At 45.2% G+C, this 25,260-nt stretch overlaps 2 protein-coding genes across 2 annotated transcripts in view; both read right to left on the reverse strand.

Annotated features, from left to right (window-relative positions):
* Positions 1 to 25,260, reverse strand: part of LOC126516650 (DNA (cytosine-5)-methyltransferase 3C-like) — a 362,078-nt gene that overhangs the window by 298,901 nt on the left and 37,917 nt on the right. The window contains exon 3 of the mRNA XM_072285857.1: positions 6,882 to 6,983. Within this exon, the coding sequence (XP_072141958.1) occupies positions 6,882 to 6,983 (102 nt within the window). The remainder of the gene's footprint in view (positions 1 to 6,881; positions 6,984 to 25,260) is intronic.
* LOC140215158 (putative nuclease HARBI1) lies at positions 990 to 4,601 on the reverse strand. Its single transcript, XM_072285856.1, has 3 exons — positions 3,749 to 4,601; positions 2,764 to 2,902; positions 990 to 1,772 (listed from the first exon to the last, which is right to left on the reverse strand). The coding sequence occupies exons 1-3, from the start codon at positions 4,094 to 4,096 to the stop codon at positions 1,255 to 1,257; spliced, it is 1,005 nt and encodes a 334-aa protein (XP_072141957.1). The 5' UTR covers positions 4,097 to 4,601; the 3' UTR covers positions 990 to 1,254.

A 25,260-nucleotide genomic window follows, 5' to 3' on the forward strand; every position in this document is an offset into this window, starting at 1 on the left:
GCAGCACGTTATCATATTTTGTATTTCAAGTTCATACTGTGCACACACCGATTTCGGTTTCTCTGCTGTAGTTGCAGGCAAAATTGAGAAAACTAGTAACTGCCTTGAATTGGCGAGGCCAAAAAATATGCCACAATAATTTTTCTATGTTTCTGCGGTCGAACTTTTCAGAGAAAAAAAAAAAACAATTGCTCGTGTTTGCCCCCTCCGAGTTTCACGTCGCATCCCAAAATCTACTTCACCTCTGTTTTGTGTATCACTCAAGAGATGGCAGCACTTGCCCATAATAAGTGCGCATAACTACGAGATTTACTCTGACGGTATCACATTCTCAACTGGGAATCTCACACACACAAAAAAGAATGGTAACCAGTATGTGCCAAATATGGGACGCCATGCAATAGAGGGTTAAAAGCGACGCTTTCCGCTACTCTTTCTATGTTCGTACTACAAGAGACTGGAATACTCTACCACCTGACACTGTCTGTATTTGTTCAAATGATGATTTCTTCCATGCTTTATGAATGTAATTTTGAGTGTTCATTTATATGAGTTGTACCCTCCCTGCTGTAATGCCTGGATGACGAAGCAGGTACCCAATGAATAAAAAAATAAAGAAATGTTTCACTGTCATGATTTTGTTTATATTCTAGCACCTTGTTAAGCAGCAATTACGAGCATTATGTGAAATCATGCGTGCAAGAAATGCAATGTTGAAGCAACTCTTGAGTTTAAACAAAGCAGTAGTAAGCATGAGTGTCTGCTATTTAAAGAAATCCTGCTCCAATAAGTGCTTGACATGTCTCGTTTGTTGCTATACGTTTCAATATGTGCTATACAGATTGCTGAACGACATTTCAGTTGCTGTGTAACTCATGCTGTTCTTGCGTGTCACACATGAACAGACATCTACAGCTTTGGAACAATGCATACTGCACAGTAAAATAGGCATTGCAAAGCAATATTCAACAATGCAAGATTGGTTGCCATTCACCTTGGAAATAACCTTTATTTAAAGAAAATTCCCTGGCGAGACAATATTCAAAAGCACAGTGAACAAAGCAAAGGAGTAACATAATGGCACATGGTTATTTGTCACTGCATGTGTATCTGTCATGCTCAACATAGACAAATCATGTGCTTTTCACTACTGCAGTATGCAGCATACTATGATTAGCCACATGTGAGCACACGCAATGTGTTATGTTGAAGTGCACGGCCTATTTACTTTCATGAAAAGAAAAATAAAACATATTACACCAGCACATGTCTCCGCCTCATTTGCCAGCGAATGCACCGGCGCACACTTTGCAGGTAGGCAATGCGCAAATTTCTGGGCAGCCGAAACACACCAACTATGGGTTCACGCACCGCACGGCCTCTTTGAAACAAAGCTCGAGAAGGCTGTACAGGGTGCGCCTGCGGTGGCACCTGTACTTGAAGCGGCACTTGTGCCTGGGCTGGCTCCTGTGCGCTGTCGTCATGTGCACCGTCGTCATCTGGGTCGTCTGGCAGAGGCACGCCTGCTGCAAGGCAGAGGTTATGCAGCGCTGCACAAGCTGCAACAATAGTGGCTGCTTTCTGAGGCGAGTAGTGGAGCACCCGATGCCTCTGCAGGCATCGGAAGCGGCTTTTGACGACTCCTATGCACCGCTCAACGGCATTTCGCATTGAGGCGTGTGCCTCATTATAGCGCCCCTCTGCCGTGAGGCGATTTGGGTGACCAGGCACAGGAGTCATGATCCATGGCTCTAGCGGGTACCCAGAGTCCCCTGTAAAGTGTTGCATGTCAGTGAACGAAATGGATACATTAAGGCACAATGCAAGAACACAGTCTACGCCAGGGCCCTTTTACAACAAGAGCGGGTCTTGGATTTATTGTTGCAATATCTATCAAACATTTACCTTCCCGGAAAGCTGTAATGAAAGTTTGACTCATTTTAAAGAAAAGTCCAATTTCACCTGTTGTCTTGGCTGCAAATCTCATTCTCAGGTTAAGTTGGACATGTAATATTTATTTCATACTCGCGGTTTTCTGCTCCGTTCATCCCATTTGCCCCTCCCTAAATGTACATCCTCCGCTAAAACTTATTAGCTCTTCTCTCTTCAGAAGTGTTATTTTATAAAACACTTCTAAGGTCTACTCTCGAATATGCTGCCAGTATCTGGGATCCTTGCTCTACCTTTCGTACCTCTTCTCATGAAGGTACCCAAAATCGAGCTACCCGTTTGATCCTTTCTAATCACTCCAGCACCACATGTCGCTGCAACAAAAAAAATTGCACACATTGCGACACAAAGAAAAATAGCGCAACTTGCACCATTCTACAATATATACTACACCGATCACTAACGTCGATGCCGAAAGTTTCACGCACACGCTTATTCCTTTGTTCCAAGGACAGGGACCAGGTCCCCGAGTCCATTGTCACCAACCCTTTTCCACCATACTTGAAAACTGACATTTTGACGTGTTCTGTAGAATTCCACTCCTGCCTGTAACGCTCCACGTGGCATTCAGTGTATTGAAATTAATCAATAAGCAGCATAACATTTCAGCTGTTGTATACATGCTGGTACAAATATCTGCCTTTTAAGAGAGACTTGTTTCTCTCGATAGTCGCTGCAGGTTCATTAGGTACTGCTGCATTCACAACACATTTCTAGCAAATCACGCTTTCTTAAAGCTTGCTAGGATGCAAAACTATTTGTCTGTGAATGTTTTACATGTGGAAGAAGCACTGCTACTTTAGGTGCACTTACCAAGCAACACTTCTCCATGAAGTAACAGGCCACGAGTGAGGCGGCGGCGAAATGCAGAATAGCTCCAGACGAAAGAATCGTGGCACGATCCCGGAAACCGTGGGTCAATTGCCAGGATATACAGCTTCGCGTCGCACACCTCATAAGGGAAAGCAAAGAGAAGGTGTCAGTGCCACTGCAACAAATATCTGGCACAATCTTTTGCTTACAACACTACTTGCCAATCAGTTACTGTTCAGTCAGCGAACACAATTACAGAAAAAGAGATATCAACATACGCAGTAGGCAGTTGAACTAATGATCAGCATGATAACAATGTCATCTTAACCTGCAAATGCAATGTTGGCATGTGTACACATGCTCATGTATGGCGTGCGGTCACAACACAATGTGCAAAATAATTCCTTTGGTTTCTTCCGTCCATATTGTATAAGATTCTGCTAAAGAGTTCCACCTGTGTTTTTTTTTTTTTTTTTTCAGACAAAGTGCCTATTACAAGCGAAAGAACGCGGAAACAGCATGTGCCGTATTAACAGCTAGAGCAAATGGGTGTCCACACATTCTCATTCTCCCTCACACCATTTTCATTGATGGGATGCTCCTTTTCACGTTTACAGTCTGTTGCCACAATGCTTTAGTTTTACGTCGAGTAAGAATCACAAGGGCTCGTCTTCTGTTAGGATCGCTCGCAGACGAAGACTCCCTTCACTGCTACGGCGTCTATTCCGGTTTAAGTCGCGCGTAATGTGTTTACATTGTAGCATCGAAAAGGCTATTCAACTGTGATTAGAGAGCACTGAAAAAGTGCGGCCGGGTTCTATTGCCAAGATCAAAGTCGTCATTACACATACAACACAAACGCTACTTTCTCGAATAGGAACGCAAGTATTACCGGCAATTGATGAAAAATAACGAAACGAAGTTTTTTACAACGTGCACTCGCGCAATCACATATCGAAAATATTTGTCAATGAACAATACTCACGACCATGCAGTTGAGGGCGTAATACCCTTTACGGCTCCAGTACGATTCCGTTTCGCCGGGGCCGAGCTTCTTAGGGCGAACGATGGCTATCAGACTCCCGTCCACACATGCTAGAAATCCTGGAATTTTTCCACGGCTAAGAAAGCCTTCCTTGACGGCGGCTTTCTGTTGCGCCGTGGATGGGAATCTAACCCATCCTTTTTCTTTGCCCACAACCGTAATGGCCTTGGCGACGGCTGTAATGATCCGGCTGACCGAAGGCTGCGACAGTGCAATCGCTTCTTCATTCCCGACGCACTGTTGAAAGCTCCCGGTGGCAAAAAACCGCAGCGCGCACAGCACTTTCATCGTAGTGTCGACACCACGAAATCTTTGAGGTCCGAGATGTCCTTCCAGCTCATCGCAAAGACGTCACACTATGTCTTTGGAGAGCCTAAAATGCCTTCGAAACTCTTCTTCGGCCATGCCGAACGCGTCGCGTCGTTGCCTCTCGTCGCGTCGTTGTCTTTCGCCACTCCCCAGCAACACAACCAAAGGAGCCGCCATTGCCGTCTCTGTCTCGTCTCGTCTAGGTGCCGGCTCGTCAGCTGGCGCGAGGTTAGCCGGCAGCCACGGTTGCCCTAGCAACCCTCGACATCATGCTCGCCCCCGCGCGCGACCCTCGAGAGAACCACTTCTCCGCGGTTCCTCTCCTAGCAGGGAACCGGTTCCTTTCCAGAAGATTGGCAACCTGTGTGACGTCATCAAAATTTGTCGTCCCGCCCACCAGGGATGACGACAACGAAACGCCGACCAATGGCAACAGCCCAAAGGAACCGGTTCCCAAAGGAACCGCTACAGAATACGGCCCCAGGTGGCCCAAATTTTCAAAAGTCCCCCACTATGGCATGCCTCATAATCAGATCATGGTTTTGGCATGTAAAACCCTATTATTGAATTTTTTAATTTAAGTTTCTCAAAATCCGCACTGATATAGGTCGAGCAATTTGTTTCAAGAAATTGTAATAATTGACGATTTATCATCTTTTTCAGTAACTGAAAGCGGCAACTTGTTAATGCAATACGACAGTAACTTGACAATGAGGATGGGTCTTTTCCCTGCTTCCGTCTTTCTATGCCAATGGAAGGTATCCTGCTGCCCAGATAGTATTGAAAACAGACTGCAGTGCAAGTTGTGTGTCAGAGTGAAGATGAAGTGAAGGTATGTGTAGGGTGATGGTTCCAGAGCCCGAGTCAGAGATCTTGAAACAAGAAAAGGCAACATTGCTCGTACTTATTTTTCTGGTTTTTCTGAATGAATGACATGGAATCGTGGAAAGGTTTCTTTTTGGTGACCAGAAAACTGGAACACTTCATCGGTGCATCCTCTTTTCTGAGGGCAATCAGGGAGTGGGGGGAAAGAGCTAGACATAAGTATATATGGAGTTTTCGGCAGCGGTGCCAGGCGCCCACTGTGGAACCCTTACAAGGGGACGTGACAGGATCTATGTATAAACAAGGCCTGCCAATGTCAGCCGCACACTAACATTATAACCAAATTGCTTCCTGGAAAACAGGAAAAGGAAGTGAAACGACGACAGGAAAGGCTGAAAGTGAGAGAGATGAAGATTTGAGAGGAGGACAGGAAAAGGCAACAACTGATTTCCCCCGGGTGGGTAATTCTGAGGAGTGCAGACTACATGAAGCAGAGGCCAAAGGGTTGTGTTGCCTCCGCCAAGGGACCTTAAAGGTCTAAACCCTAGATCCCCCCCCCCCTTTCTCGAACATACCTAAGCCACGCATGGTTTAACACGGGAAGGTCTGACCCTCCTGTGGTGTCGCAACACACCAAACACCTGTTGACGCAAATGCCCCTGCATGTGACTTGGGCTAATCATCCCATGAGAAATGCTATATGCTGCCACTTCAAGTGTGCCGCACAGCAAAAAGAAAAAGAAAGGAGGGAGGCTCATCCTGTGACACGGTCCCTCGGCTCCAGTCTGGGAGAAAGCAGGGAAGGAACGCCGCTTCCAGAAACTAGTCGAGCCGAAGGATCAGATGTGTTTATCGACAGTAACGCTCGCCTCCTGGCGGCATTGCAACAGAAAAGTTCGTTTCTTCTATATTCTCCAATATTGAACCAATTTGAAAAATTATTTCGGTAAAACACTCCCTAGACAGCGGGTCACAACTTCTAGTGTATACCCAAAATTTGCAATGTGGCCTAGTGAGAGGCCTTTGAAGGCCTCATGATTTTTTTATGACAAAAGCATGAATTTCTTGTGTAATGTTCTGGACAAATAAAGACAAATGTTTTTATGTAGTAATGAACCATGTGAATATATTTATTCCCTAGTCTTATATACTAACTGTCCAACTGGAACTACGGCTAATCATGCATGCTGCACTAAAAGAGTGACTAACAAAATGTTTTTTGAAGTAAATGTTAGTGCAACAGTCAAGGATAGTTTCTTACATTCCGTTTCACAGCGTTAAGCACTGAACTTTCTCACCTACTCCAGTTACGCCTCTCTTGGCAGTATAATGTTCTCAAGCTCTGACAATTTTTCTTTGATGGGGATCCATTTAGGTGGCTATTTCAGTGCCCCATTGCATGCTGCCATGGAGGAGCCACGCAAGCATAGCAAGGAGAAGCGGACCGATCAGGCACACCACTCTGCTAACTTCTGCCTCTGCTGTGCGACACTGGTGTAACTTAGTGCTGCCTGAACTACTCAGGGGCACAATCCCCTCTGCCGGTGATCCACTTGCTTGGCCTTACTAAAACCTTCTCAACTCCTGCACACCTCTTGCCAGCTGGGAAGGAAAACACATCAGAGCGGGCAATGCTATTTGCTTCAAAACCAAATGGACCTTCTGCATATGAGGAGAGCGTTTCATTGGACTGTTCAGAAAACGTTGCAGGTTTTTCCGCCCACGCTTGTATTGGTGGGTACATAAATTTGATGTCAAGAGGTTGAAAAAAAATTAAAATGAAATAGCTTTACATTATAGTCCCTCTCATTTGCCCTTAACTGCCATCCAGTTATGTTTCACTGGGCATCTGCAAGATTTAAAGTCTGGGACACACCCAAAGCTTGGCTTCTGGAAAGCAAAAGCGCATTCTTTTTTTCTCGGACATGCTCACACGTACCTTGATGGCCTCATGAACAGCAGCCAGGTATCGCTTGCCGCCCAGCTTAGACAGGCAGTGCCCAAAAGCCAACACAAAATTGGAAACTTTGTGGATGGGAACCTGCAACGACAATGGGTCAAAAACAAAAAGATGAAGACACTGGTTTTCATTTGTTCACTTCTTGGGCTCAGACATGTCTAAGAGCTGCTAAGGTTCAATGGCTTTCAGTGGTTTTCTCAAAACAGAGGACATCTGCTTTCCATTAAGAATCTGAGAAAAAATTCTCCTGCCTTGTGTGTCTAACAAAAGTAGTTCAGCATGCTAATACTGCAAAAGTCGGCACAGCGATCAGCGTTGCTCAAGTGCAGTCTGCATGTGATTGAATCCACTATTTTATCTTTTAATTAATTCACCCTAAGGCACATACGGGCCAGCATTTGATGGGGGGACAGGAGCATAAGAAAACACTTGGCACTGACAAATGCACAAGGTGTTGTCAGGAGAAAACAGGCAAAAAACCACTCAAACATATATGTTCATGCACTATGGAACATAAAAGATCAGAAAAAAATAGGCATTCCAATAGCTATACATACTAATAAGTGAACTACTTTACATGCAGTAAGGAAGTAGATAAAACTGGTGCACCCAGCTTTCAGCAATATGCATCAGACGTATTTGTGAAAACATGACCATTTATTATTTCTCCAAACCCTTTGCATGGGCAGAAAGAAACATCAAAAGCTTTACGATCCTCTGGCTCCCAAAGAAAATTGTTCAAGAGTTCAGCTCACACAAAGGCTCAGTGAAGCATGTAGCTCATAGAAAGTATTGAGTGACCAAAATATGGGGTAAAAAGGGGCTTTGTAGGTTGGACCACAAATACACAGCTATAAAATGTTGTTTTATACTGTAAACACTTTTGTGTTTTTTGTCCTTTTTATAGTATATAAGCATCATATGAGTGTGTTCAGGCAAATGACAGTCACAGGGAGGTCCAACAATTTTTCAGTTTCAAATAAATTTTGATACGACATAGCAAAATCCCTCCATACATCAAAACGGTTTATTTTTTTCAGCGCACACCTTTGTTTCAACATGAAAAAGACCTTAACAGACACACAGTGGGAAATGTGGCATACTGTGACATACTGAAGAATGTGACATATTGAACAACTGGTCTTCAGTACGTCAAGGCACACCGCGCAGATGCAACATTTCGCTGCTATGTGTTTAATGGTAATAAACCTCAGTTGCTAGTTACCACTCGTCCTGTCGACTCCTTCGTCTTGCGTCCCATCTGAAGTCATGGTTCTTTTCCTCTTTAAACATGCCGGACCAACTGGCCCAAGATTCCCCCCTCTTGAACCTGTGTAAACCTGTGTACTTACTGATGCAAGAATATTTCACTCTCATGCTTATCGAGCTTTATGTTGCTGCGTTTCTGTGGACGTTAACATGTGTGAGCGCCTGTTAATAATGAGAGCATTTGTTGGAACACGTGCATGTTTCATGTGGTATACAGTCAAACCTTGTTAATACGTACTACGCCGGCAACGACGTTTAGGTACGCACTAAACGATGTACGAATTAACCGCCAATGCCAGTTTAGAAGCTATTTACCGGCCAGAAAAGAACTACGTCAGGATGCTCTCAAACACACAGGCAGACGGGCTTTATTTGTGGGTAGGCAGCAAAAAATTGGCGATCTTCACTCGCCGCCACGGTGACCTTGCCGCGACATCTTCGAATTTGGTAAGGCCACGAGTAAGTTTGTCCACGAGGCCCTGCTTCTCTGCGAAAGCTCGCATGACACTCAAAGCACGCACTGTGTCAGATAATGAAGGGCCGTCGTCCAGTTCCACATTGTCGCTATTGTCATCCCTTTCACCTGAAGATGGGCAAGGTGCGACAGCGGCAACAATGTCGCTATCCAGGAACTCTGTGGATGTAACAACATAGACGTCGATGTCTCGATAACATAAACATGATGCACCACAACAAACACCGTTGAACACCACGACAACACCACGACCGCAAACAAACAAACCCACGAACCAGTCCGGGTTCTAGCTTTGTTGTCCCCGTTGCCACTTTGGTGTCCTGGAGGCGGCGCCAATATTTTGAAATAATGACACGTTGTTACAACTAGTAAAAAACGCAATTGAATAAATATAATTACGTCCAGCCGCCAACTTGTGACGCTAAGTTCAGCACTACCACGTCCTGCGATTTCTGCAACATCAGTCAGAACTTTGCCCCATTATGAACCGTGATCAAATGTGCACCGGCGGCACCTGCGTATATGGCATGGCCGCGTGGACCGTATCTTGAAAATGATCTGCGATGCGGACGGAGAGTGCAGACTGCTAATAACTCCGCGTGCTGCGTTTCGGCCGCTGTGCGCTGGAGAGGTGCGCGGGCCCACATCTTGAAAGCAATCTGCGAAAGGGGCAGGGTGTGGCTTGTGCCGAGAGCTTTGTGAAGCGCTGTTCTCGCCACTTCGTTCGCGTTGAAGTGACAGGCAGGGTGAAGGTACAGTCGCTCGCTGCTGCGGGCTTTTCCTTGAAAGTGATCGTCTTACGGGATGGTCGGAGGGACATTTTTATTTATTAGGTAAGCATAGAAATGCCTATGCATTTTTTTAAAATGTGCTTCTGTGCAGTTACTATTATAATTGGATTGGGTTCGAGGGCGACAACGAATTTGCATCCCTACCGGCAGCTTCTTCACGTTACCGAAAGCGAATCTCGAAAGCCATGCTTTTGTGTGCTGCAATCGGCAACAGCTGTATGAGCAGGAAGCACCCATCATGGTCACCATGTTTAAACATCACTATTGCTGGCGGCTGTCGTCCGGGTGTCTCAACTCGAGAATCGAGCATCTGCACATGATATTTTGCCAATTTTGTGCCTGTGCATGTAGAACAAGAAAGAAAATAGTACGTACCACAGTGTAAGAATAGGTTAGGTATGCACCACGGTGTAAGAATAGGTTAGGTGAGAGAACGGCACGGAGGCGACGCTTCGTGCAGAGAGGCGAAATAAATTATGGTTAGGAGACCTAAGATCCCTGAATAGAACTTGAAGGTAGCGACATTCCTCCTCGCCCGGCCTCTCCTTCTGCTGGCCTTCTCACAGCTCGCTCTTTCTCTCGTAGCGCACCTTCGCAGTTTGGCCATGTTTGGCCGTTCACTCGGAAGCCGCCTTTAGAGTTATATGAGGAGAGGCATTAAAAATTGCTGTTGGGTGTTTGCCCATGAATTTTTAACACAGTTAAGGCTTGATTATTGTGTCCTGTGCTAGCAGTGATAATGGAATGCAATGAAACTGGCGGAAGCAGCTGTTTTTGGTGCTTTTCCAGCATTAACTATGCACTTGTTTTGTGGCTTCGGGTTGGCTGCCTGCTTCCAGTGAGAAGGCTTTTGAGGCTAGTTTGGTGGACAAATTCCTTTTAGTCTCGAGTACTAGCACAAAGATCAGAATTCTTTGTCTCACCAATAATGTATACACAATGTACACGATGTTTATATACACGCCAAGGCTTTGTTTGAGTGTTATGTTGTCCACTGCCATACATTGTACTCGTAGGCAAGAACACTGTCGCGGGTTGCACAGATCAACCCGCTTCACGAGTTATTTTTATTGCAATGATCAGATTTGGCTTTCTAAATTTAGACACTTGCCCGTCGTGAAAGGGCTGCAATGAAGGTTTCGCCAGTACATGCCAAAGGCGATGCGCTTGCATGTGTGTAGCTGCCGATTCAACAAGTCGGATGCGTTTGCGCTGCTAATACGTGTGTACTTGCGTGTACCTAATTGACTGCCGTGTATGCAGCTTGCGCACCTTCATAATTTACTAATCTTAGTACCATGATGACCGAACGCAAGGCGCGTGACATATTTGCCTTAATAACAGGAGCGTCATGTAGAAACATGCACATTCAGCGCGGAGCATCTTGGCTATTATTGTTTCGTCGTGACGCTGGCATCTCTTTATGCAGTGAAACTGTTCCTATGTTTATATGACAAACTGGTGCCATTGGCTTTCAAGCGCAAACATCACAGTGGAACCTGAGCTTCATTTGTGAAGAAAGCGTAAGCAAGGATGAAAGTTACACATAGTGCCTAACAAAAGAAGGGACTGACAAAGTTACGCACTCTCAGTACTACAACAATAGCGCGCGTTGCGTTTCTAGAACAATATATGACGGAGCACAGCCTACACACTCCCTAGCTTCATACACCTGTTTACAATAGCGCGATCAGGAAAACAAATCTGAACGAGCACCGAGAATAGCACATGCGCATAAGCTTACCCATGCCTGAGCTCCGTACCCCTCAACAAAGAAAAAAGCTCCGTTTGTACACATCTTCCCCTCTAGTACTCTTAAGATCAATCCCTAGCATAAAACAAAACAAAAACTGAGTTCTTAAGTGACGCGGTTAGCCACGAAACTTAGCCAAAATATCCGAAATCTCTTGCGAAAGCCTTGCTCCAGAAACTCGACAGCCAACTGTCATGGTGGTAAGTATGCCGAGACACGGAAAAGAAGAAAAAATGTAGAAAAGGGCGCGAAAAATACCACGTGACAGCACTCAACTGATTCGGAGACGCAGACCTTCTCTCCTGCCTCTTCGCAGCAGTGGCGGCGGCAAGATAAAAGCATGTTGCTACCTTTAAGTTTTATTCAGGGACCTTAGCGCCCGCCTAAAGCCCCTCCATCCATGCCGGTCTCGCTCGCTGCGCCTGCTCTCGTGATTGTGCACACGTGTGTTAGCACTTCGATCTGCTTCATTTTTTAATGTACTGGTGCGATACACGATGGGAAAGTGCCTTTGTACTGCACTGCAACACGGGTGATAAGTCCTGTAAAAAAAGTGAGAAAGAAACTTGGCCTACGACAAACCAAGATGTATGCACTGAAAGATAAGCAGGGTAATATCATCAGCAATCTCAAAGATATAGTAAAAGAAGCGGAAGAGTTCTATGCTGACCTGTACAATACCCAGAGGAGTCAGGATACCTCCATTAGAAACGGTAATGAACAGGATACAGAAACTCCTCCTATAACTAGCGATGAGGTCAGAAGGGCCTTGCAAGACATGAAACGAGGAAAAGCGGCAGGAGAAGATGGAATAACAGTGGATTTAATCAAAGACGGAGGAGACATACTGCTTGGAAAACTGGCGGCTCTTTCTACGAAGTGTCTATCGACTGCAAGGGTCCCAGAAAACTGGAAGAATGCAAACATTATAACAATCTACAAAAAGGGAGACGTTAAAGAATTGAAAAATTATAGGCCCATTAGCTTACTCCCAGTATTATATAAAATATTTACCAAAATAATCTCCAACAGAATAACGGCAACACTGGTCTTTAGTCAAACAAAGGAATAGGCTGGCTTCAGGAAGGGATACTCTATAATGGATCACATCCATGTCATTAATGAGGTTATCGAGAAATCCACAGATTACAATAAGCCTCTCTATAGGCTTTCATAGATTATGAAAAGGCATTTGATTCAGTAGAGATATCAGCAGTCATACAGGCATTACATAATCAAGGAGTACAGAATGCTTACGTAAATACCTTGGAAAATATCTAAAGAGGTTCTACAGCTACCTTAATTCTACACAAGAAAAGCAGGAAGATACCTATAAAGAATGGGGTCAGACAGGGAGACAATCTCTCCAATGCTATTCACTGCGTGCCTGAAAGAAATATTCAAGCTATTAAACTTGGGAAGCTTAGGAGTAAGGATCAATGGCGAATATCTCAGTAACCTTCGGTTTGCCGATGACATTGTTCTATTCAGCAACAATGCAGACGAGTTACAACAAATGATTGAGGACCTTAACAGAGAGAGTTTAAGAGTGGGGTTGAAGATTAATACGCAGAAGACAAAGATAATGATAATAGCCAGGCAAAGGAACTAGAGTTCCGGATCGCCAGTCAGCCTCTAGAGTGTTAAGGAGTATGTTTACCTATGTCAATTAATCACAGGGAACCCTGACTATGAGAAGGAAATTCATAGAAGAATAAAAATGGGTTGGATCGCATATGGCAGATATTGTCAGCACCTGACTGGAAGCTTACCATTATCATTGAAAAGGAAGGTGCAGAATCAGTGCATTTTACCATAGCTGACATATGGGGCAGAGACTTGGAGACTGACAAAGAAACTTGAGAACAAGTTAAAGACCACGCAAAGAGCGATGGAACGAAGATTTCTAGGCATAATGTTAAGAGACAGAAAAAGAGTGGTTTGGATCAGAGAGCAAACGAGTACAGGCAGTATTCTAATTGACATCAACAGAAAAAAAATGGAGCTGGGCAGGTCATGCAATGCGCCGGTTAGATAACCATTGGACCATTAGGGTTACAGAATGGGCACCAAGAGAAGGGAAACGCAGTCAAGGACGGCAGAAGACTAGGTGGAGCAATGAAATTAAGAAATTCGCGGGTGCTAGTTGGAATCGGTTGGCGCAGGACAGGGGTAATTGGAGATGGAAGGAAAGGCCTTTGTCCTGCAGTGGACATAAAACAGGCTGATGATGATGATGATGATGATGAAAGAGAAGTTATCACTTTTTACACCGCCGCATGACCAAGCCAGGCTTGGCGCAGGGAGACATGCGATCCCTTGCAAAGACCGGGTACTGCAATGCAGAGACTGTGTTTGTGAAAAACATTTCGCTCCTCACTTTATATCAAAAACATGGTCCGCAGCTATTGATGGCTGCATTCTGATGTCGGGCAACAGGAGAGCAGGACTTACCAAAGATGCTCTGCCAACTATCTCTGAAGGAGCGCCGAGTTACCCGTCAAAGAAGATCAAAAGTCCTCGCAAGCAGTCAAGGCGGTAGACTTGTCATACAGCTTCCTCTGCTTCTACATGCGGAACCAGCAGTGGAGGTACCGGGGTTCAAACCCTGCCAGAAACACCAGCAGCTCAGAACGCCGACGCGAAGTCAACGAGCGCAGCGATGTCATCGGGGCAAGTGACCTCTGCACTTTGTCATCATTCGAAGAAATGTTCTGCACAGCATCAACTCTGTACCTTCCGACACAGTCCTGGGTGATGCATCGCATAGACGTGGAAGGGCTCCGTGACCTCGTGTTCCATGATGCCTCTCTGCTATGCACAAGTGACGGTGCATGTGTGCTTTTTAACTAAAAGTTTGTGCATGTGAAAAGTGACATGGCTGTGCAAGTGTACATATTCGGCAAGCATATTCCTGTCAACATGGCTTCGAAAAAATGATCTCGCATGAAACCCAACTATCTTGCTTTACTAATGATCTTTTTGCTGCAACTGACAATAAATTTGACGTTGACTATATATTCTTGGAGTATGCTAAGGCTTTTGATACCATAAGGCATGATATACTAAACCTCAAACTTGACCAGCTTAACGTTGATCCTATAGTATTAGCTTGAATTAAAGACTTTCTTTCTAATTGAACCCAGTACATGACTGCTAATAACGTTTCCTCTGCTTTTTCATTGGTTACATCAGGGGTTCCGTAGGGATCCGTCCTCGGGCCTTTGCTCTTCGTAATTTATATTAACGACCGCCCTGACTGCGTGAAATCATCTTCAATTAACTTATTTGCTGATGACTGCGTAATTTATCCTAAGATTAATGACCCCATCGATTCCATTAAATTACAAGAAGACCTTAACAATTTATCCATAGGGTGCAAGGCACGGAACATGAAATTAAACGTGAATAAATGTAAATACATGCACATTTCATGCTGCACTAACAATACTGACACAAGCATGTATTTTCTGAATAGTGCCCCTCTCTGTCAAGTCAATTTCTACAAGTATCTCAGCCTTTATATCACTCACAATCTATCATGGCACAAGCATATAAACCTCCAATGTATAACCTCCAATGCTAGTCGCACGCTAGGCTATCTGCACAGAAACTTTTACATCATTCCTGCTTCTTTAAAGCTGACGCTTTACAAAACACTTGTTCGCTCAAAATTAGTATATGCCTCGGCCATCTGGGATCCCCCTCAAGCATCACTAACCCTCTCCCTCAAACCCATTCAGAATCGTACGTCCCGCTTTATTCTATCTAATCACTATCGTCACGCTAGCGTAACACTCATGAAGCAAACCCTTAACACACCGGATCTTTCAGTACGTAGTGCATAGAGTCGCCTCTGCCTTTTCTACAAGATTTACCCCAACCCGGTAGCGATCACCTTCATAAAGTTTTCGCGCTATCTTGTTATACGAATGCATAGTATTACTCAATTTTTCCTGGTACGTGCAATGACTGGACCCACATTGGTCGCCACTATTACAGACACATCGAGGTTCAAGACTTCTGTTCTCCATGCCATCTAACAAATCTTTTATTCATTGTTCTGCATTCTATTTCTGTGTATGTACCACTCCTTTCTGCAGTGCCTACGGGCCTTGAAAGTATGTAAAATAAATAAATAAACAAACAAGTGACATCTTGACATGTTTAGAACCACGTGCCTGGCACTGTGGTTACCACCGCTCTTGAGATATAAGGGACATGTGTTTATGTGATGATGTCCCTGCTCCTTTCAAGTGGAGCATTCTTTCTGCAGGTGAACTTTACAGCATAACAGCTCAATTTAAATGCTGAGTTAGTGCAGAAGAGACAATAATTCTGCTGGCCTCTTTTTGGCAGCTACCCTTGAACACAGCAGACAGCCAACAGATGGCAGCAGATTTTGCAGAAGGTCTACTTGTGTAGTGACCAAATGAAAATAGGATAAACTTACAAGGTAGGTTATCACAAAAGATATCGCGCATTAGTCACAAAGATGCACTCAAAGGGGCTACATGTTTGTTCTGAAAGTAACTAGGCTGCCCTGTGGCAAGAAAGAATGCCTAATTAAATAGAATGCAAACCTATTTCAGTAAAGGTTGGTGCAAGTTGTACAAGCACAACAAACATACATTGATTGCCTACAAGTTACTGTGAGAGCAGGCAACAGGCATGATTTCGTTGTTTGGTCCTTCTTTGCACCTTGCGCCAGATTCTACATTCCAATGTGATGGAATGTAGAATGTAGAGCAATGAAATGTGGAGCACTACATTCCAATGTGATGTTTAAGCAGTTACTAAGTGTAAAACAAAAAACACAAGACAACTTACTGCATCAACCCTTTCACATAAATTGATACCAGTTCACTAACTGTAGAACTTTGAAGGCTGATATTGTCATGTTGTAGTGACGGGGAAGAAAACAGCAGCAAAACTATGAATAATTGAACTATTTATTAGGTGAACCCGTGCCCATCAAAGCAAGCTACACTCAAAGCACGATAGCAGCGAACACAGTCATTGATTGTCGTAATCTGATCTGCCGGTCAAGCGCGTCGGCCTTTATACACGAGTCATTGAAGGTTCCAGAACAATCGCTGGTGCCCGCTTGTCTTCCAGAAAGTACTACACAACTCGCGTCATGCATAGAATCAGATTACACAAGCTTCGGTGACGACAATGGATAGAACCATCAATAACATTCCAGTAAGTTCCAATCATGTAGGCATGTCTTGCACTGAGCGATAACATTATGTTGTTAGTGGGTGAAATGCAGGCCCCGAGAAAAGGATGAATAAGTACATGTTTCAATGCCTCCTCTTAAAAAGCCTCGACCCCATGCTCCAAACAAATACGAAAGTGAGAACAAAACCACGCATAATAAAGAAAGAACAACAAAGCAACAAAGAAACGAAGTTACTAAGTTCATCAGCGGGAGTATAAAGGCTTAAGACGCACCACATGGACGACTTCAGGTCGCTGTGAATGTGGAATGCCTTCTGGCACAACCTCATAGTCCAGTGCGCCGATACATCGGATGATCTTGTAAGGTCCAAAATAGCGTCGTAACACTTTCTTGTTAAATCCTCTTTCTTGTTTCTTGTTAAGTCCGCGTTGACGTATTGAGTCCAGATCCAAACACAGTCACTGGGCTGGTATTCCACACAGGGGCGTCGAAGATTTTAGTGCCAGCTCTCAGTCCTCTGCTGGTTCTTGATGCATAGGCAGTCAAGCTGTCAGGCTTCTTCGGTGCGCTGGAGATACACGGCAACGTATAGATTCTCTTTGTCGGTGACGTGCAGCAGCATGGTGTCTAGAGTCGTCATCAGGTTCCTCCATAAACCAACTTAAACGACATGACCTGCGCTGTTTCTTGCATTGCCGTGTTATAAGCGAAGGTTGCGTAAGTGTCAATAATTTTAGCGCTCCAGAAATGGACAGACATAATTCAGATATGTTAAAGAACATGTATGTCGAAGAAAAAAATAACAAAAGAAAAAAAACAAACAGTGAACTACCCTGACACACTATAAACACTATTACACACACGAGACACTCCAAAAACTAGCTATACACATAAAAAACAAACAAGCCGTCAACTACATATTGTTCCTCTGGTCGACTAACCAACACTACATCACGAGCAAACGAATGTTCTGACCGTCACCAGTCATGTCGGACTCCGGCCCAGTGTGGCCAAGGACACTGGCCTGTGTGGTTCCAACGCAGCGTGGGCGTTGACCTCCAATGAGAGTGATGAGGTTGTAGTATTCTGCAGAGACCCACGTGGCACCGGACGCGGTCTGGGCTAGTCGGCCGTTATGCCGCCGACTAGCCCGTGGCACGGGACAGCAACCGGTTACGGCAGTATGGGGTTAGACCGGGGCCACAGAACACAGCCACGGCGACGCAGTCGAGGCTCAGAAGCTGTAGTTGTCGCTGGCCAACTCACGAACGTCCCCTCTCCACCGTGGTCCCCGAAGCTGCTGGCTCCCATCTCCAGAGCACAGCTGGAGAAGCCACTGTCTTGCTTTTCGACCACATCAGCAATGCCAGCTCATCTCCGCCTGCGTCCCCTTTTTCATTCCTTTTCTCTCGCACTTCATGCGCTTCTTGCCTGCGGGTCCCTTCTCTGTTTCGTCGACCGGCGTTTTCGTCTTTTTCACATTGTCATACAGGTCTTGCCGGTGACTCATGACAGTAAGGTAGGACAGCATCCTACGTCTTGTGCTTGATGTCGACTTACATTGCTAGCATATCGGCAAGGGTCTTGTTCTGCTGCTGCGTAAGACCATTCGTCTGCAAGTGGTAGGCAGTTGTCCTCTTGTGGCTTGTCTGGCTGTATTGCAGAATGGCTTGGGTGAGCTCTGCTGTAAAGGCCGTTCCTCTGTCAGTGATGAGGACTTCTGGGGCATCATGTTGCAGCAGGATGTTCTCGATGAAGAATTTGGCTACTTCAGCTGCACTGCCTTTCGGCAGAGCTTCCGTTTCAGCGAAGCGAGTGAGGTAGTCCATCATCATGACAATCCACTTATTTCCGTATGTTGATGTTGGAAAGGGTCCCAACAAATCCATTCCTATTTGCTGAAACTGTCGGCAAGGAAGCTCGATCGGCTGTAGTAATCCCGCTGACCTTGTCAATGGTGTCTTGCATCGCTGGCAGTCATGGCATGTCTTTATGTAATGGCCGATGTGGGTAGACAGGCACAGCCAATAGTACTCCTGTATTCCTGCTAGCACACAAAAAACCCGAGGTGCTCGGCTGTCTGATCGTCGTGCAGGGCGTGCAGGATTTCAGGCCAGATCGCTGCTGGCACAACGAGAAGGTAGCTTGCGCAGACTGGGGAGAAGTTCTTCTTTATGAGGACGTCATTGTGTAAAGAAAATGAAGATAGTCCATGCCAAAATACCCTACATACAATGTGAGTCTTGCCTTCTAAGTACTCCACAAGGCTTCAAAACTCCACGTCTGCTCGCTGTTGCTCGGCGAAGTTGTCTGCTGTTATTGTTCCTAGGAAGGTGTTGTCGTCCAGTTCGCCTTGTAGTGGAAGGTCAGTCGAGGGCACGACAGGCAATCGGCGTCAGAATACTTCCTCCCGGACTTATACATCAAGGTGATGTTGAATTCCTGGAGTCTGAGACTCCATCGTGCAAGGCGACCAGAAGGATCCCTTAAGTTTGCCAGCCAACACAAGGCGTGGCAGTCGCTTACCACTTTGAAGTGCCTGCCATATATGTAAGGGCAAAATTTTGCAGTAGCCCAAATTATCACAAGGCAGTCTTTCTCTGTCGTAGAATAATTCGCTTCCACTTTGAACAGTGACCGGCTAGCGTAAGCTATTGCGCTTTCCACTCCGTCCTTCCTTTGAACTAGCACGGCACCAAGGCTTATGCTACTTGCATTGGTGAGGATTTCCGTCTCGGTGCCTTTGTCGAAGTGTCAAAGCACCGACGCTGACTGCAGCCGTCGTTTAAGCTCATCAAGTGCGTAATCTTACTGTGTTTTCCATTTAAAGTTCATATCGGCTTCCGTGAGACGAGTTAATGGTTCCACAATGCTTGAAAAGTCTCTTACAAAGTGCCTGTAATAGGTACACAGACCAAGGATTCTGCGCACTGCCTTTTTTTCGATGGGCCATAGAACTTAGCAAGAGCAGCTGTCTTCTGTGGGTTGGGACGGACTCCAGACTTGCGATGGCATGGCCTAGGAACAGAAGTTCTTTCTAAATGAAATGGCACTTCTCCGGCTTCATGGTGAGTCCAGATCACTTGACCGCTTTAAGTACGGAGGAAACTGGTACATAAGAAGCCGATCAATGAGTTAGCGCTAAGAGGGAAAATAGAGGAATTCCAGATCAAGCTACAGAACAGGTATTCGGCTTTAAGCCACGAAGAGGATCTTAGTGTTGAAGCAATGAACGACAATCTTGTGGGCATCATTAAGGAGTGTGCAATAGAAGTCGGTGGTAACTCCGTTAGACAGGATACCAGTAAGCTATCGCAGGAGACGAAAGATCTGATCAAGAAACGCCAATGTATGAAAGCCTCTAACCCTACAGCTAGAATAGAACTGGCAGAACTTTCGAAGTTAATCAACAAGCGTAAGACAGCTGACATAAGGAAGTATAACATGGATAGAATTGAACAAGCTCTCAGGAACGGAGGAAGCCTAAAAGCAGTGAAGAAGAAACTAGGAATTGGCAAGAATCAGATGTATGCGCTAAGAGACAAAGCCGGCAATATCATTACTAATATGGATGAGATAGTTCAAGTCGCTGAGGAGTTCTATAGAGATTTATACAGTACGAGTGGCACCCACGATGATAATGGAAGAGAGAATAATCTAGAGGAATTCGATATCCCAGAAGTAACGCCGGAAGAAGTAAAGAAAGCCTTGGGAGCTATGCAAAGGGGGAAGGCAGCTGGGGAGGATCAGGTAACAGCAGATTTGCTGAAGGATGGTGGGCAGATTGTTCTAGAAAAACTGGCCAGCCTCTATACGCAATGCCTCAAGACCTCGAGCGTACCGGAATCTTGGAAGAACGCTAACATAATCCTAATCCATAAGAAAGGCGACGCCAAAGACTTGAAAAATTATAGACCGATCAGCTTACTGTCCGTTGCCTACAAAGTATTTACTAAGGTAATTGCAAATAGAATCCGGAACACCTTAGACTTCCGTCAACCAAAGGACCAGGCAGGATTCCGTAAAGGCTACTCAACAATAGATCATATTCACACTATCAATCAGGTGATAGAGAAATGTGCGGAATATAACCAACCATTATATATAGCTTTCATTGATTACGAGAAAGCGTTTGATTCAGTCGAAACCTCAGCAGTCATGGAGGCATTGCGGAATCAGGGTGTAGACGAGCCGTATGTAAAAATACTGAAAGATATCTATAGCGGCTCCACAGCCACTGTACTCCTCCATAAAGAAAGCAACAAAATCCCAATAAAGAAAGGCGTCAGGCAGGGAGATACGATCTCTCCAATGCTATTCACAGCGTGTTTACAGGAGGTATTCAGAGACCTGGATTGGGAAGAATTGGGGATAAGAGTAAATGGAGAATACCTTAGTAACTTGCGCTTCGCTGATGATATTGCCTTGCTTAGTAACTCAGGGGACCAACTGCAATGCATGCTCACTGATCTGGAGAGGCAGAGCAGAAGGGTGGGACTAAAAATGAATCTGCAGAAAACTAAAGTAATGTTTAACAGTCTCGGAAGGGAACAGCAGCTTACGATAGGTAGCCAGGCACTGGAAGTGGTAAGAGAATACATCTACTTAGGACAGGTAGTGACTGCTGATCCAGATCATGAGAGTGAAATAATCAGAAGAATAAGAATGGGCTGGGGTGCGTTTGGCAGGCATTCGCAGATCATGAACAGCAGGTTGCCATTATCCCTCAAGAGAAAAGTGTATAACAGCTGTGTCTTACCAGTACTCACGTACGGGGCAGAAACCTGGAGGCTTACGAAAAGGGTTCTACTTAAATTGAGGACGACGCAACGAGCTATGGAAAGAAAAATGATAGGTGTAACGTTAAGGGATAAGAAAAGAGCAGATTGGGTGAGGGAACAAACGCGCGTTAATGACATCTTAGTTGAAATCAAGAAAAAGAAATGGGCATGGGCAGGACATGTAATGAGGAGGGAAGATAACCGATGGTCATTAAGGGTTACGGACTGGATTCCGAGGGAAGGGAAGCGTAGCAGGGGGCGACAGAAAGTTAGGTGGGCAGATGAGATTAGGAAGTTTGGAGGGTCAACATGGCCACAATTAGTACATGACCGGGGTAGTTGGAGAAGTATGGGAGAGGCCTTTGCCCTGCAGTGGGCGTAATCAGGCTGATGATGATGATGATGATGAAGTAGTGTCTGAAGCCACCTCAGGTGATCTTCGAAATTCATCGCAAAGACTGCAATGTCATTCAAGTAGACGAGACAGGTCTGCCATTGCAGTCCTGCTAAGACTGTGTTCATCACACGCTGGAACACTGCAGGTGCAGAGCAAAGTCCGAATGGCATAACCTTGAACTTGAAGAGGCCGTCTGGCATGATAAAAACTGTCTTCTCTTGATTCCTTTCGTGGACTTCAATTTGCCAATAATTAGTCTTGAGATCCACTGACGAAAACTACTTAGCATTGCAGAGTCAGTCTAACACATCATCTATCCGCGGGAGGGGGTATACATCCTCCTTCGTTATTTTGTTCAAGCCGCGATAATCGACGCAGAACACAGAGTTCCATCCTTCTTCTTCAATAAGACTACAGGAAATGCCCACGGGCTTTTCAACGGCTGTATGATGTCTTCGCACAACATTTCATTGACTCGTTGCCTTATAGCGTCTCGTTCTCACGTCAACACCCGGTAAGGGCTCTGGTGGAGTGGTCAAGCAGATTCTTTGGTTATTATGCCATGCGTTGTAACTCGTGTTTGCCGAATCTTCTATGACATATAAAAGTTGTCTTTGTATCATTGGGGAATTGCTTACTCATGGGGAGGCTTGGATTTATGTCGTAGACTGGTTCAGGAACTATAGTCATCAAGGTAAATGTGGCAGAATCCAAGAAGACAAACGCATTGCTGGTTTTTACAATTTCCTTGAGGAATGTGGTCGTCATGCCCTTGTTAACATGCTTGAAATCCTGGCTGAAGTTTCTCAGCATCACCTTCACTTTTTCTCCGTGCAGTCGAGTGATCTCTCTTGCGACACAAATTTCACTATAGAGCAGTAGACGTTGGTCACCCTCGATGACGCCTTCTACATCTACAGGTGTTTCGGTGCTAATGGAAATGACTGCTGGAGTGAGGTGGGATGCTCAGCTGATCTTCGAGCACACACAAGGCATGGTGACTATGAGAGCTCTCCGGCACTATTGCATGATTTTCAGATAGCATTATCGACTTCCAATTTCAGGTCATCATCATCATCATCATCATCATCATCATCACCAGCTTGTTTTATGTCCACTGCAGGGCAAAGGCCTCTCCCTGTGATTTCCAATTACCCCTGTCCTGTGCCAACCGATTCCAACTAGCGCCCACGAATTTCCTAATTTCATCGCTCCAACTAGTCTTCTGTCATCCTCGATTGCATTTCCCTTCTCTTGGTACCCATTCTGTAACCCTAATGGTGCAACGGTAATCTAACCGGCACATTACATGACCTGCCCAGCTCCATTTTTTTCTCTTGATGTCAATTAGAAAATTGTCTATACCCGTTTGCTCTCTGATCCAAACCACTCTTTTTCTGTCTCTTAACATTATGCTTAGCAATCTTCGTTCCATCGCTCTTTGCGCGGTCCTTAACTTGTTCTCTAGCTTCTTTGTCAGTCTCCAAGTCTCTGCCCCATATGTCAGCACTGGTAAAATGCACTGATTGTACTTCAGGTCAATGATGTGTTATGCTGGTTCAGGAAGTCCATGCCGAGAATTACATCTCGCGAACATTGTTGGCAGATAACGAAGGTGGCAGGGTAGGTTCAGTCATGAACAGTAATTCTTACCGTGCAGATTTCAGTCGGTATTATTAGGTGTCATCCAGGTGTCCAGATTTGAGGGCCTTCCCATGCAGTCTTAACTTCCTCCAACTGGGTGGCAATGGGTCCACTCATAACGGAGTAGTCGGCTCCTGTGTCCACTAAGGTGGTGATTGCATGGCTGTCGAGAAACACGTCGAGGTCGATGGTTCTTTGTCTTGAGTTGCAGTTGGTCTTGGTGTCGGATAATGGCTGTGTTGTGTTGACCTGCGGCTGGAACATCACGTCGTCAGGTATTCTTTTGTTGGCACACTCTTTGCTTCAAGGCTTCATTGGGATGGCGGCGTCTTTATGATATGTCATCAAAACAGGCTTCTTGGCATCTTCGGTGGTGGCAGAGGATGTTCTTCAGTTCGACGAACAGCAGCCACACCTCCATCTGATGCTGCATTTAGTTTTCTGGATGTGGACTGCAGACTGGGCCAGTGTATGGTCGGTGTTGTGGGGACAGGTAGCGGCCATGTGACGGCGAAGAAGCACCTCAACGATACGAGCTGCATCGCGACTGATATGCCAGAAACCAATAAGCGTCAGACACCACATGACCATGGCCAACCTAACACGCACATGCCTACATGCCTTCGTGGGATTTCGAGCCGGCACGCTGGCCGACATGAAGCTCATGCCTATTTTGGTACTGCAGGTTGTTGCTGCATTTCGAGCCACACTGGATTTCGCTACGATCGGTCAAGGGGCGGTGGTCCCGTTTCTTCTAAAGGCGCTTCCAACACCTTCATCATGCCATCTGCCTACAGGGAACTGCCTGGATGCACTGCCAGCCATCACCGTCAAGAAGCGCCTCAACGATACAAGCTGCATCGCGACTGACATGCCAGAGACCATCAAGCGTCAGAGACCACGTGACCATGGCGAACCTTAGTTAAGTGCACAACTACATGCCTTCGTGGGATTTGGAGCCGGCACACTGGCTGACATAAAGCTCATGCCTACGTTGGTACTGCAGGTTTGTGAATACTATCCCTTTCAAGTATGTAGGCAACTTTGTGCATTGCCGGCTCCTCCCACAACTGCACATGTGGCCTGTAATTGTAGCAAACAACTGAGAGAGCAATCTCACCATAGAAGGTTCCGTTTTTTTGCTAACCAAGTGTTGTTTTTGATATTGCTATTGTTGCTTTCTGGAGATGTGGAGCTCAATCCTGGCGCCCTCAGTGAATCAGAAGTAGAATCGCTGAAAAGTTTACGGGCTGGTAAGTGCCCTCATGAACAAACCGGATACCATCGTAGGAGAACTTGCAAAACATGAAGCTATGCTCGCCAACATAGATGGCAAATTGGGAACGGCTGAAGGACAGATTGTAACTCTTAATGAGGCAGTAAAGGAGCAAAGGAATGCAGTGAAACTGCTCACAAAGGAAGCGAAGGAAGTGCAAACGAAAAGTGTAGACCTTGAAAATAGAAGCCAAAGGACTAATCTTGTTTTTTATGGTGTTAAAGATGACAAGGTAGAACCATAGGTTCAGTTGGAAAAACTGATTAAACGTATCTACCAAACCCATCTTGCAATAGAACTGAAGACAGTGCAAAGAGTGTGTCGTGTTAGTCGATACAACAAGAACTTTAAATCAGCGATTGTTGCTAGTTTTTCCTCTGACAAGGAAAAAATGGATAGCCTCAAAAAAGCTAGAAAATTAAAGGGGTCTGAATACAGTGTGGATCAGGATTACGCACCACAAACACAAGATATGCGGAAAAGATTAAGGAAATAGGCTAAAACGGAAATAACAAACAAGCAGTAAGGTTAAACTAAGTTTTGACAAGCTGATTGTTGACAGTAAGGCCTTCACCTGGGACAAAGTCAAAGAGAAAGTTGTTCCAGTCCTAACAAAAAGACACCCTGCTCGTAAGACGACCCCTGTCTCACACAATCTAACAGCCGTTGTTGCAAACTGTAGAAGCATTGCGAACAAGGTAGATGAATTCGGGGGCCTCATCGAATCCATAAAGGCTGACATTGTGTTTGAGACAGAATCGTGGCTGATCCTGCCCATCAGTGATAA

This window comes from Dermacentor andersoni, chromosome 1 (genome assembly GCF_023375885.2).
Source record: "Dermacentor andersoni chromosome 1, qqDerAnde1_hic_scaffold, whole genome shotgun sequence".
NCBI classification, from domain to species: domain Eukaryota; kingdom Metazoa; phylum Arthropoda; class Arachnida; order Ixodida; family Ixodidae; genus Dermacentor; species Dermacentor andersoni.